The sequence below is a fragment of the Mytilus trossulus genome, chromosome 1, assembly GCF_036588685.1.
Source record: "Mytilus trossulus isolate FHL-02 chromosome 1, PNRI_Mtr1.1.1.hap1, whole genome shotgun sequence".
Classification (NCBI taxonomy): domain Eukaryota; kingdom Metazoa; phylum Mollusca; class Bivalvia; order Mytilida; family Mytilidae; genus Mytilus; species Mytilus trossulus.
This window is the reverse complement of record NC_086373.1, coordinates 105,694,105-105,709,763: the sequence shown is the minus strand read 5'-3', so window position 1 is coordinate 105,709,763 and position 15,659 is coordinate 105,694,105. Positions and strand designations below refer to the sequence as shown.

Sequence of the window (15,659 nt, the reverse complement as noted above, 5' to 3'; positions counted from 1 at the left end):
TGTTTCAATTTCCATATTTTTGTGAAGAAATATTATTATTTTGTTGGTTTGACAGATGTGTATGAAATAGTAGTCATTCAGTAATACACATCATGTTTGAATCATGATATTTTACATATCTGTTTAACAAAGGTTTTGTGTATCCCATTCTTTTTGTTTGTCAGCAGTCTAGGATAAAATGCTTAGTTGTGGTCATATTTAATTAAGTTATGAGTATGTTTCTTGCTACTTTGATAAGTTTGAAAAACTCTGTAGAGTTTAGGATATTCAACATAAAAGATACACTGACTGAATTAATTAATTTAAGTAGACCCCTTGTCATCAAGGAAACTGTCCTTTTTTGTAGATTTGTGAGGTTTGGCGGCTGAATAAATGAATGATACCCATAATAATCTTTCATTCCTAGAAATGATATCAAATTTTTAGGAAAGGAAGAAATAAATGAAACTATTTCTTTATCATAGGTTCTTTCCAGATAACTAAGCACATTGTTTATGAATATGATATATACCTAGGTCATCTATTTTTCAACTATATGTTGTGCTTTGAATAAAATTTTCACTGGTTTATGGAGCCATTTATCTATATTGGAGTAACCTTGCATTATTGAATGTTAAAAAACAAAGACTTGAACCCTCACAGAAACTTAAATTAAACTTTATATGTTATTAACATTCAATTACATTGGTATTATATTGCTTTTTAAATCTTTTAAATTTTAAGAGAAAATAGCAAATAATTAGACTAAACCAAAATCACAACAGAAGGCAATTATTTTAAAAGCTTGTATCTATTTATATTGTAAAACTAACTTAAATCTTAACAGAAAGTAAGTACATATACAATATACATATAAAAAAGAAGATGTGGTATGATTGCCAATGAAAAATCTCTCCACAAGAAACAAGAAACCAAAATGACACAGAAATAAACAACTATGGTCACCATATGGCCTTCAACAATGATCAAAGCTCATACCTTGTTAAGTTAGGCAAAATATTAGATATATTTGCATGAGCTTAAGGAAGGGGAAGAAAAGGCAAGGTTTTAAGAACATCAGGCAGTTTCATAGAGAGTACAAATTAATTGAAAAGACTTAAACAATTCAGGTACCTTATGTTATTTTTATCCTGCAATTTAACCTCAATATCTACCACTTTCTAATTCTCAAATCAACAAGGCTTAAATGAAAACCACAATAAGGACATACAATTATTTGTGACACAAGCATTAATTTTAACATGACTATTTTTGCTAAAAATAGAAGCAGTATACTAAAATGCCTTATTTGAATACTATAAGAATAAAGCAATTATTGTTAAATATACCTGTTATTTATACAATATTTGCCTGATTGCAGTTTAAAATGTGTATTATGAACAAGTACAGTGGTTACATAGAATTTAGGGAAATAGTAAAACGAAACATTGAGGGGCAAGATTTATTAGTTTGTTACAACAAATTAAACAATATCATCTAACTAATCTCTAAACTTGTTTCAATAAAATGAAAAAAACATAATACATCTTGTTTAGGTTTTGCCAAAGGTAAATACAAATAAAAAAACTTTAAACAATTTTGGACAGATAGGATCTCCACCTTAAATAATCATGTATCTATCAAGCTTGAGGGCACCAGTCTGAACACAGGCAGGTCCCACTATAATTACACTTTAATTACAGACAGCATACCGAGATTTTTTTTACTTTTTATACTCTGAGGTTCATTGAAGTATTTTTTTTCAACCACTAAATCAAAAGTGAGTTATTAAACATGCATTACCAGATTTAATAAAAAAAAAGAAATTAAAAAAACAGTACAAGTAAAATGTATGGCTATATGTCCTTGAGTATTAAACATTGAAATAGCAACCCAACTGACAAAAAAAAAAAATAGTAGGCATTTTTTTTAGCCAACCTAGGCCTGGTCAAAGGTTGTGAAAAAAGTAAAAAAACATAAAGTATTCAATGCATTATCTATTAAAACATTATTAAAACCTTCAAATATTTTATTTTAAGTTTACTGAAATCTACAGAAACTTATTCATGCATAAATCTATCATTATCATCAATCAGTCTACCTTAATCTTAAATCACAAAAAAAAAGGGTGAATGGTTTGATGAGATTTTTATTTAAAATTAGTTAACTTCATTCATCGGAATGTGCATGTGAGGCCACAGTTATTAAATTATCATTGGTGTACATAATAATTTATATGTATTACATTGAATAGAAGCCTGTAAACTGAATATGCAATCAGCAAATAAAAAAAATAAATAAAAAAAATGGAAAACAGTTTTTAAGCTAAGCATTTTTAGTAAACAATTGTTTGTTAATGTAAGCTTAAAATTTTCCTATATCCAAATCTTAAAGCAAGAGAAAATTTGGTTCACATTGACATAATTTCCCCGTTGTTAGAGATTTTCAAGATTATTTGTATGTTGGGTGTGTTTGATTTGTTGCTGGCCAGTTCAGTCTTCATTATTAATGTTGTGTTATGGTCTGTATCATTTATTTGTCAACAGTTATTTAATTCATCTTGTTGAAATCTTTGTGTAAACTTGAATGTGTTTGTAGTCTTTGTAAATGGTTGTGATAAGTAAAGATACATAATCGTTTTTACAATTTATCAAACACAGTAATTGGTTGATTACCAGTTTAACCTGTACCTAGGTAAATATTGCTTTGAACTGATCTTTTCGGTTGGAATTTGTTTGAGAATAATAAGTAATTCATGTTGAAGTGTTGATATATTACTGCTTATATTGATATGAACTTCAAACATTGGTTTAATTCATGTGTCAGTGGTAGAGATACCTTTGTACATATTGGAACTGTGGTTAACAAAAGTTTAATAGAAGTCACTTCACAACAAATTAATATTCTTTTTTCTGTAATTATATCATTAAAGGTTTGGTGATACAGGTTTCTTTAGGGCAATGATATCTGTCACTTGCATTAAACAAAGCAGAAGTGAGAATTTTGTGTGAAGGTTAGTTATGCCAGCGTCACACTGTCCTGATTTTTACGCCTATGCAACACGGTTATGGAAAATTTCAAAATCGGGACTGGTCCTATCCATATTGGGCTATTCGTAGTGCCATCTTTAACCATCGTATAACCATTGGCGAATTTTTCTAGCCTTCGGGAACAACTTCCGGAAGGGTTCTAAATTTTTTAACATGTTAAAAAATCCCCGAAGGTGCGTCCGATGTTGAAGGTTCGTATTGAGTTCGTATCACCATCTTCACCATCGTAATGTCACAGGGAATGCATCTTTGAACATCGTATTGCATTCGTGTTTCCATCGTTACCATCGGGCAGTTTTGACATAACGATGTCTGCACAAATGAATCACAAAGCTACCAGAAGGTCTTACGATGGCAACACGACTATGTGAAGACCTCGTGATCCCGTTGTGTTGCCATCAAATAAAAGTACGAAGGCTACAAGATGGAACTACGATGGCAATCAATCCAGCTAAATGTCAGTTAATTTTCGCGCTAAAATACATTTAAAGTGCCATGCGCGATTTGCACTGGTCAGTCTAATACGACAGTTAAAAAAACCGTTCACAAAACATGGAGCTTATATCATATGATTCTATGAGATCAAGAAAAGCGATAGCGTTGTTTCTATTAATTCAAATGGAATAAGAAGAGCAGCTATTACAGGCTCAGGATTTACTTTTACAAGTCAAATATTATTTTTCGTCAATTTTTCATATCAAGTAACATAATGAAAATCCTAATGCGCCTCGTATACCAATACTGCAGGTACACATATATAGGGAAACCAACTTTTAATTTACTATTCTGATTTATTTTTATGTATCGTCTGAGTTGTTGTCACACGAATGTTTACACCATAACCATTTTGTTTTCTATATGTCATATTTTGCCGCATTTGTTGCTTTCTCCACATCCTTCCTTTTGTCTATATCATTATGATTTTCGCCTGGAAAGATCTCTTTTTGAATAAAAGGGATAAACGAACCCATTATCTTACCTTTAAGATAGATCAGTAAACATGGGTATAATTATGAGTGATTCTTCAGACTAGTGCACACATTTTACAGTTCAAACAAGGCAATGCCGAGCGTGGCATCCCCTCGTATGTAACATATTGGGGACAAATATGGACACTATATTTGTATATGACACATGCAGAAAATGGTAAATTGAATATGCATATTTGATACATAAACTATTTTTTTAGAAATCAACCAAAACATTCAGTAACTGGAAATACCTTTAATATTGTCTTTTGAACCAGCAGGTAAAAAATTGAGCAACCAATTTCCTGTGTATTATGCTATTTCAAGGAGAAAAACCAAGTCCATCTGCATGGCCTTGACCTTTGGCATTGAACATAAAAAATGTCAGATCATGAAAAGGAGGAACAATATACCAAATGTGGTTAAAATCTTTTGAAGCATATTGGTTTTATAGTGTCCACAAGGGTGATATTGTCTTGTATTACAACTACCACTGTGGCCTTGACCTTTGAACTTTAAAGTCAATATCGCTTAAGCTATTCTTAACGAGGAACAACATACCAAGTTTTGAGCATTTTGGTTCTAGAGTGTCCATAACAGTTTTATCTACACGTAACTTACATGTAGTAGGCGATGGGGATAATAAACACGTTTTTATAAAAATTCGACAAAAAGATCGATTTCCCGTCATGCATGGCAGATTGTACAGAAACGATATGTTGTCGAAATTCTGTTCCTATCATAAAAAAGTTCAAAACAGGTAAAACGCATTTCAGACATCGTATGGCCATCAAGCCATCATCGTAATCTATTGTGTAGCCTTCGTGATCCATTGTGTAGGCTTTGGCTGAGATATGAATCTTAAATACCCGTCTTCTGTTAACCTTGGTATGTCCATCTTTTGCTATCGTATATAATTTCGGCACCATCGTATTGACTTCGTTATTCATTGTTCTTGCTTCGGTCACTTTTTGGTATTTTAACGAGATCGGGACCAACTTCGTACGAACTTACATTTTTAGCATTCGGATGTCCATCTTATATCAAAATCGGGACAGTGTGACGCGGGCATTAAGGAAGGGTCCTTATTTGTTATTCCAGCAGCACTGTACATACTTTAAACTATGCTCTGAGTGCTCGCGATTTCGCGGATGTGTTCTAGTTTGATATAAAACAACAAAGGCTAGTCTTATATTCTGTTACTTTATGAAGCCGGAATATTGCAATTGTTTCAAAAGATGTTTGTGAAATATTTTTTGACTTGTTTGAATCTGGTATTATGTAATGATATTCTGATGTCTCAGTCCCTGTGGAAATGACTGGGTTATTTGGTCATATATACATTACTTCTATTATCTATAATCATTGGTACAGTTTCCATGAAATTTCCCACTGTGCTGAGCTCTGGATTAATGAGTAACCAATACTTCAGTCCTGTTCCTGCTAACCTACTGAATGTTCAGGTTGATGTAGAATTTAATATGTACCCTCAAACATATTACTTGTGTATGAACATGCCTTAAATCCTTTTAAATGACACCATATAATAATTTAGGAGTTTAAAAGTATTTTATTTTAACAGTTATATAAGCTTCTTGTTACACTTTTACATATTTGATTTCACATATTTTATTACATAACTGGTTGAAGGTTTCCATTTAGGAAATACAGGGCAAAGTTTTCAGCTTTTATACAATCTATATGGAGTCAAATATTGGTTCTTGATTTATGTAGTCAGAATTTTTCTTTTAATATAAGACCATTAATATTTAAAAGTTCTGGCAGACTATTCTATACGAATTATCATTCTAAAGTGTTAAGATTAATTAACTGCTGAAGAAATAAATTTAGATGTCAGAGAGAAGGTAATAGTATCCTTGTTCTCTCACCTATTGGTGATATTTATGTCGATTGAAACCAGAGGACTTACTGGTTTGTTCTCATTGGTGTTTCCAGCCATTTTTGAATTGGGGGGGGGGGGGGGGGGGGGGAGGGTGTGTGTAAGGGGGAGCTGTGCCAACAGTTCCCATTCAAAAGCATTGAACCTGAAAAAAAAAAGAGAGGGGCTCATTGCCATCTAGTCAAGGTCACAATTTTAAGCCATTAGAGTGGCAAAGCTGGAGATTGGCAAGGAAATTTGACAGAAATTGGCCAATGAATGTCTGAGAACGAATAAATAATAAACTGCCGTATGTTACTGTCATTTGGTCTCTTGTGTGAAGAGTTGTCTCATTGGCAATCATACAACATCTTCTTTTTAATATGGTCAGGAAAATATATAAGTAAAAATTTAGAGAGAACCCTTTTACAGTATTTTCTGATGTAAATGCACCCACTATCACTCAGGGTTGACAATGAATATCTTTAATTTCCTCTTGTTTACACAGCCCACTTATGAAGATTGTGGTTATGTTTTCTGTTTGTCTTAAATATGTATATTCAGTTGTCATACAGGTATTTAATTAAAACTGGAATGAAATTCTTCTATTACTGGATAATTATACATATGGATGGATGTTAATATAACTGGGATAGTCAAGAATTTTATATTTATTTGGCCTCTGTTTATTTTTCTTGGTAACTTAAGAATCCAGAAGAACGTGAATACCTATCAAAAGTAAACAAATAATATTTCATATCAAAAAGACAGCCACTTCAAATTTTGTTAAGCTTCTGTAAAACTTGATAAGGACAAAAAAGTTTACAGTAAGATTTTCAATTTACTTAAATAGCTTCTTTTCGTAATACTTGACTAAATAGTGATATTAGGATTGAAATCAATTTTCATAGCAGGTGAACTGAACTAGGGACCTTTCATTGAATGTAAGAATAGGTTTAAAAGATTGAGATTGTGAATGGGATATCAAAGTCTGTCATAATCATGGTACAGCCCATCACGATTGAACCCCCATGGAGAATATTTTTCTACTGTCACTACACATCGAATCGGTTGTTGTTCACATAGATAAGGGGAAAAGACAGAAATTTGTAGAGTCTCAATGATGAAATTTATAGGAATCAATTGTAAGCTGAAGCCTGTCTGACTGGATGTGGGACTTTCTCGCTGTGTTAAAGACACGTTGGTGGCCTGCAGCTGTTATCTGCTTTTTGGTCAGGTTTTTGTCTCTTTGACACATTTGCCATTTCCATTCTCAGATTTAAGACTAATTTGACAGTCTAGGTTGTCTTTGTAGTTTGCTTACAACTAGTGGCTAATATTACATGATATAAATAAGTTAATGGTAATTTTTGTTCTGTTTAGTATGGTGACTTGTGGTACTTTTTGATTAACTGTTCTTATTGTACTTACCACTGGTACTTTTATGAACATTGATGTTAAATTGGAATGTAAACTCATTTACATTTACAAATTAAAATGGGCATCTGTTTTCGTTGACAAATTTGTAGTGTCAATGGGGTACCTACCTCTTAAATTTATTTTGAATCTTAACTTGACAGTAAAAAAACGATAACCATGGTTTGTTTTGTTTTATCTTTATTTAAAGCTAAAGATACACTGTCTTCAGAAAAGTAAAACTAACTGCTCAGATTTGAACTATTCTAGACCTTATGAACAATTTGACCACTGCAAAGATTGACAGTACTATGACTTGGTTTTGACTTGAGTAACAGAAAGACCTTTGTTGAGATAGCTGAGCCTTTAGTTTACTTTTTCTCTCAAGGATTACTGTAATCTTGATTTGATGATTGAGAGCTTTGGTGTAAAAGTTTTCCACTTTTGAAATGTCATTTATTCTGCACACATTGTCAAGGTCTGATTTGTTTCCTCATATTTTGGGATTATATCAGTTTTTGTACACCCTTAAATCAAACAACAAGTGAAAACTACCATTGGACTGATGGAGGAAACAACAAATTGTTTAGCATAAAGAATGTTCCAATGAATTTGTTATGTTATTTTTTGTTTTTTATTTGTTTTTTTTATTTGAGTTAGAGTAAAGAAATCAGTGTTTCCAAAATTAGAAAAATAATTAGTTTTTAATCTCTAACCAAAACAACATGTATAAAAGCAGCTCTGTTTTAATCTAATAAAGGAAACACCTTCTTATTTGTATCAATTAATGTCCAGATAGAGTATGCAAATTAAAAAACTATCAAAAATGTGTTTAAATCTTTATATATTTAAGGTCACAGTTTTGTGAAGTAGATAAATAGTCTGAAATGGGAAAGGCTATCTAAAATATATCTTAATGTTTACTGAATGAGGTCATTGAAAGCATGAATACATTGAATAGAGAGATAAGTAAGGATTTATTGAGTGTCAAATGGAGAGGCTTATTATCAGAATCAATCAACCCGTTAATTATCCCAAAAGGAAACAAAATTACCCCACTTTTAAAGTTTTAAATTACCTTGTATGGTTTGTCACGAAAGAAGGGTTAAAAGTTTTTCAAATTTTCAGATGCAATCAGAGTTTTATAAAATTTCATATTTTTTTAATCAGTAAATCAGCAATTTGAGATGTTTAAACAGTAACATACAATTTACAGTCTGTTTGTTTGGTCCTGTCCACACCTTCAAGTGATAAATCTGAAATTGAGAACAAGCATGTCAGAGTTATTGGCCTTTGTATTGAATAATAATCTTTGTGTCACTAACTTTACAAATAAGTATGATTTCACTCAAATACCTACAACTTTGTATGGTGAACAATAAATTGTATGTAACATTAAAGAAATTTTTATGACATTTAACTTAAAAAACTTTTCGGTTCCTTTTCTTGTATTGAGTTTCCAGAAAATCAATATAAATTCTTCAACTTTAATTGTGTAATAAATAATTTTTAAGTTATAAATTGTGAAAAATAATTGAATTAATAACTCAGAGAACGACATTAAAGAGGTCAGATTGGTCAATTAATTGAATGTCAGAGTGAAAAAAAAATCTCTCCATTATTCAATTTTCTATTTATGTCCTCTAACCATTTAAAATACCAACAGTATGCGCATTTTTATTCTTTTGTAATTATAAAAAAGAATTTGGTTAAATAGATGAAGTTTGTTTAAAATTCTATTCATCCAAGCAAATCAGGTGTTTATAATTTTGCCATGACACGATGAATGTCGTGCAGTCAACAATATCATAATTTATACTTATATATTATAGATAAATATTTGTTGCAATTACTTTTCAATGGTTTTATCTTACAGTAAAAAAGGAATGATAAATGTATTTCATAGAAAGACAAGTTTGTTCTTCAAATCATTACAGTACCCAAGGATATTTTATGGCCTTTGTATAATTCTCATAGTCATGTTTTATGGTCTAATTTTGTTAGGCAATACAATTTATAAAGTGACTTGAAGTTGATATAATTTATTTGAGTACTGATTTTATTGGGCTTCAAATTGAAAATTTATGAAATTGCTAAATCAGTGAAATATTTGATCCTTTTTATGTACTACATGTATTGCACTATCAAAAGACTGAGATACATCATCATACAGTTCAAAAGGGATGTCAAAACCTGGTTGAATATAATATTTTTTTCTTCAATTTGTTAGCCAAAATCTTCATATACAAATAACTTTAAAGCAAAGCATCCTGAAATAACTATTTAAATTTTTCTTACGGATTAATTTGAATGAAATCATGAAATCCACTTCAAGACCAACATTACAAAAGACTTAAGCTTATACCTTGGAATATGATAGGTAAACTGCTAATCACAGCCTTTTTGTAAAATTATTTGACTGTTCTGTTAAAACAATTTCTTTCATGGTTCCAATGCCTCGAGTGATTTATACATATAAATTACTCAGTGCATGTGAACCATATAAGCAGTTGTTTTAACAGAACAGTCAAATAATTTTTTGGCAATAACAAAAGATGAACAAATGTGTTGTGCACAATAATTTTAATTCACATTTACTGCATATAAAATTCTGAATCTGAATATATTTTCTTAAAAGATTCTTGTGTCTAGAGGAGCCTTCTTTCCTGTTATATTCCAGAAACATGGTATTAATTATTTTTTTCTTGTTTTAGGAATCTAGCTGATGTTAGTAACGACAATCTTCTAAATGTAGATGAGTTTGTCCTCTGTATGCATTTGATACAGGAAGTCCTCAAAGGAAGAAAACCGCCAGGAGACTTGCCAGAAAATCTTAAGCCAAAAATGTCTGCACCGGTGGACTTGCCAGCAATAACTTCCATTGAAAGAGAGGCCTATGTTAAAGTGTTTCAGACAGTTGATGGTAAAAGGAAAGGCTATTTAGAAGGTAAGCAAAACATAAGTAAGGAGATTAGGTTGGATTGCTTAAGAGACAACAATCCAACAGAGTCCAAATGATAGATATAGAAAGATGTGGTATGTGTGCCAATGAGACAACTCTCCATCCAAGTCACAATTTGTAAAAAAATAACCTACATGGTATGTCAAAGTACATCGGATCCTTCAAATTAAATTCTTATAATTGACTATTATCACTGCTATCAAAAGGGACTCAGGATCAGGTACCTACGGAACAAACATTATTTCTATTTCATTCTGTACAATGGCAATCACTAAAACATTTGATGAACACTAATAGTGCAGACCTGAAATACAGGCAATCCCCTCTTTCTGGTAAATGAATTATAAAGGAGCACATAATTGTCAATTTTTTTCTGGTGATGAACATAACTTGAAAGTGGTCTATTCCAATGTAATGCTTAAGATTGCAAAAGTTGTGCAAATAGATGAAAAAGAAAACAATCATAAAAGATATACTTATTATACTGACATTTTTAATTTTTATTTTTAAAGTTAAACCAAAACTTATCTATTTTCAATGCCAAAAATATCATGAATCTCATTCTGATGCATGAACAAAAAAACCCAACTTTTTCATTACTGTTCATACTCAGTTTCTTTCAGTTGTATATCATATGGCTTGAAAATTTGGATTAAAATTTTAATGATTATAGAATTCTAGAGTTGTTTCCCCTTTGACACATTCAGTTTTAAATGATCTATAAGAATACAAATATCCATAAATTACCAAGTACATCTATTAAATGAGCTGCTTCTTATAGAAATAGACCTTATGAAATTGAAGTATAACATCTGTGGGTCATCTGTTAACCCTTTTAGGTGCTGGAAAAATCTCTAAGGAAAGTTTGCAACAATTTGAAAATTGGGATGTTAAATAAACCCTACGAATTTACCATTTTACAATAATTACATTAGATGTATGTTTCATTATAATACTTTATTTTGATTCAGATTGGCTAACGGCACATCACTTGTTATTCCATAAGCAATTGCATCACTCAATAAAACTTTTCATTCATGATAGCATGTGGTCCCACAATAAAGTGCACAGGTGAATAATATACAAAATTTATAAAATTCGTGTTTTCATGATCATAGCTAAAAAAAGCGTTGACCGTGCGCACATTTTTAGTATGAAGTGCGGAAGCGCTTCATACAAAATGTACTTCGGTCAACGCTTTTACACCCCAATAAATTTACAAAAAGAAACATTCAATTCTTAATTGTAAAACTTTTGGGTTTTGTTTGCAAGAACTATTGGATATTGTATGTAACATTAAACATAAGAGAAAACAAAAAACAATAAGATTAATTGTTAAAGCATAGATAGTCACTATAACCTGTTAATTAACTGTTTCAGCATTAGAAGTCAGACCATTGTTCCAAGCTTCCATGTTACGACCAGAGATACTTGCCAAAGTGTGGGACCTCTCTGATATAAATAAAGATGGTGTGTTGGACTCTGATGAATGGACTATAGCTTGCCATCTCATTAGAATTATAAAACAAGGTATGGTATTTAAAAATGATTAAGGGAATGGAATTCAGGAGTCTGATTAATGAACTATAGCTTGTCAACTCATTACACTTAAAAAACAGAGTATGGTATTAAAGAGTAAACGATTGAGTTCAGGATACTGATTAATTCATTATAGCTTGTTATCTCTTTAGAATTTTATAAAACCGGATACACTTTTATTTTAAAGGGTAAAGGGGACATCTATTTTCACTGAAAACTGTAAACATTTTTTATTAGGGGCAGTAATTTCTTGCTGTGTTGAAGACCCTTCAATGGCATTTAGCTGTTTTCTGTTCTTTGGTTGGGTTGTTGTCAATTTGACACATTCCCATTTACATTATCATTATGCTGTATATCAGGTTTTTTTTAAAGTGTTTTTTGGTGAAACTGACACCAGGTGTTTAGAAAGAACATATGTGTTTCCAATATTAGAAATTAAAGTTAAACCAAGATATTGATTAGCTTCGACTTTTGTTGAGTATTTACTTAAATACATAGTAAATCCCAGTTTTTGTTGTAAATACACAAGTTTTGTTTACAAACCACATGTAAATAAAATGTTGAGATCAATAAAGAGCTTTGTAATGTCCAGTATAAAGCCAATTGAAATGTTATAAAACATCTGTAAGGTGACAAAGTGGATAAGTAGATGGGCAGTTGATAGAATGGGGACAAGGTAGGCTAAGATACTTAGGATAATACATGTGTTTTAAAAGTGTGTTAAAAGGGGAACGGGTGGGGATAAAAATCTACTAGATGATTAATTGAAAAGCAGATGGACATTTGAATGAATGGGGACAAGGTTAGCTAAAATACTTTGAACAGATGCTAAGGAGAGGGGATAAACAACTAAGGTGTTACAATTGATAAGCAGATAGGCAGTTGGGCTAGTAATGACTTGGCAAGCCAAATTAATTAAATGGGGACATCTTGTTTGTATTGTTTTACATTTGAGACTTCAGGGCCTTTTATAGCTGACTATGAGGTATTAGCTTTGCTCATTGTTGAAGGCCATACAGTGACCTATAGCTGTAAATTTCTGTATCATTTTGTCTCTTGTTGAGAGTTGTCTCATTGGCTATCTTGCACATCTTTTTTATCAAGGTAAGCCAAGACCTCGCATCTCCTTTTCATAAACATTGACACTCTGAATAAAGTACAGATCTAGTGCTAATAAGTAAGCAAATATAATAAATATTGTGAACTTGAACAATTCATTCACACACAATTACATGCAAATGTTTATGCACACTTGTGTTTCTTCTCTTAACTACATGTAAAATTGTTTTTTTATTCTTCAGGAAATGAACTAGATGGGAGTGTGAATCCTTTCATCTGCCAACCTGACAAGATTTCTCCTATTTCACTGCAAGCTAGAAAATCCAGGTATGTATACAAGAAGTGTATTGGTGTTAACCAGTTTTTCACAATGATTGGATGTGACCTCCACAGTATGATAGGTGCCATGTGGAACAGGAAATACTTATCATTTGATCATTTCTTCTTACCTAGAATATTTGGTTTGGAGTCATATATTGTTTCTTGTATTGTATTATCAAATAATGTCTCTGTATTGTATTGTCGACATTTTGTTTGTGCTTATATTATTTGATTTTGATTTTTGGTGTTTTAACGCCACTTTTAAGCACTGTATTTAGGCTATTTCGTGGCGGCCAGTTTTTATTTGTGGAGGAAGCTGGAGTGCTGGAGAAAACCATCGTCCTTTGATAGGAAAACTGACAATCCTAGTCAATTAAGATTGGAGTCAAGTGCACCCGCATGAGCAGGGTTCAAACTCACAACCCCAGTGTTGAATGGCTAGTGACTACAGTGGTAACTACTTAAACCACTAAGCCACTGAGACCCCTGTGCTTATATGTACATTTGTATTGTTAAGAAATTGTTAATGTAAATTCAATGATTCAGTAATGTGCTAGTGCATTTCATGGTCTGGTCTAAATATGACACATATACAGAAAAATTTATAAGAAAAGAAGATATTTTTTATCCATATTGTTTTAAAAAATGTAGCAATCATCAAGTATTGCATATCTCCTAATGATAGATTTGTTTGATTGAAATCTCAATTTTATTTCAAAGTTTAGGATTCATTGAAAAATTGAATCATTCAAATTTCTTCTAGAATTTATAAAGTTTCCAAAATTGACATTTTCTTCATTTACAAAATTAGACAGAAGACTTAGAATCTTTAGAAGTGACATTTTAAGTTCTCTCTGCCAGATTTTAATTTTCAGAGTAAATGAATTGTATGTTATCATATTCCCTGTATTAAGTGGTCAATACTTAGGATAGATAAAGAAAGTCTTCAGGTGTATGTTAACCTATAAATCAATATCAATTGATTATTTACTTGTCTTATGTCTCAAACTTATTGTTTTGTGGAGGAATGTGCTTGAGTGTTGAATGTACTTGGTTTTACAACAATATATGTAGGATAAGAAAAAACTAGGATTGATTGATTGATTGGTATTTTTTTTATGTCGCTTGAGCACAAAAAGGCTATATCGCAGTAAAAACTAGGAAAGTTATGATTATTTTTTAGTAGAATGTCCTAAGTTTTATCAGACCCAAACACAAGTCTAAAATCATTTGTTTTTTATTGAAAATAAATGTTGAATGTAGGAAATGAGGTAGTACTTTATAACATTACGCTATCTATTGCCACAGTTGTGCTTCTGTAGTTATACTGATAACTTTCTATAATAGAAGTATGAATGAATGAACAAACAGTTGGACCAACAAAGGTCATCAATTTAACCTTTCATTGAATGCTTTAAAAGCTGACAAAATGCAAAATGATACAAAATTTCATATCTAATAACAATTTATTGATAGTTTTATAATATGAATTCTGGATGAATTCTAGTAGTTTTATAAAATGAATTCTATTGAATCGCATGTTGATGACCATTTAACGAATGTCAAGCTCTCTATCTGATTTGGCTACTCACGCTGTGTGATCAGCACTTGGTGTCCAGATATCCCCCTACTATGGCTGGAATGTGGCCAAATTATAGTTTTATTTAGTAAAATATAAGTATCTTATAGTAGATTAGACTGTTTTGATTTAAAAAGGATCACAGAATCTGTCTGTCATTAAAATTGTTGAAGTTCTGCACATATTTGGTGAATTGTAAAATCCAGGTTAGGGAGGAGTATAGTGTGTGGATAGTTTATTGTTTGGTCAAGTAAGTACAATAATTTGATTCTTTTTTCATTAAAAACAGTTGCATCTTTTAAATCATAAAAAAAATGTTTTGATAATTAAGAGAAATTAGCTCAGACAAATGCTAGGAGTGCATGTGTTGTGTCTGTCAAGTGTGTATAAAGCTTCATATGTTTATTTTTCTTTTTGAATTGAAACAATACCATGTAAATTGATATTCTATGGAAATGGACTAGATTGAATATAATCACTTTGTTTGCTTAACCACAAATCTGTCATGTTTTTGAAAAGCTGCAGAAATTTGGTCTAAATTTAAAACAGTTCTTATTGTTGAAAGGGTTTGTCATCTTAAGATTCTTGTTTTGTTTATGTTCACAAATTTATTGGACCAAAAGATAATCATTGTATTTTATTGTTTGTATTTTTTAAATTCCACATGGTCATATCTTTTGTTTATAATATCAAGTATTGCCTGCTGAACTCTTTAAGAAATGGAGTTGTTACGAACAATAGACTACTATTTTGTGCCTCACTTATTTGCACGAATGTTTATGAATGATTTTGAATATTTTACAAATTTACACATCTTTGGCACAACACTATTTTATACCCCATTGTACAGTGCGGTAACTTTTAAAGCTTTCTGTGTTATGTTGACTGTCCTGGAATTTTGTTTAAG

The 15,659-nt window shown here is 31.3% G+C and overlaps 1 protein-coding gene across 3 annotated transcripts in view; it reads left to right on the top strand.

Annotated features, from left to right (window-relative positions):
* LOC134695672 (uncharacterized) overlaps positions 1 to 15,659 on the top strand; it is an 86,795-nt gene that overhangs the window by 19,047 nt on the left and 52,089 nt on the right. For all 3 annotated transcript variants that reach the window (XM_063557038.1, XM_063557030.1, XM_063557022.1), the window contains exons 4-6: positions 10,007 to 10,239; positions 11,635 to 11,784; positions 13,095 to 13,179. In XM_063557038.1, the coding sequence (XP_063413108.1) occupies positions 10,007 to 10,239; positions 11,635 to 11,784; positions 13,095 to 13,179 (468 nt within the window). The remainder of the gene's footprint in view (positions 1 to 10,006; positions 10,240 to 11,634; positions 11,785 to 13,094; positions 13,180 to 15,659) is intronic.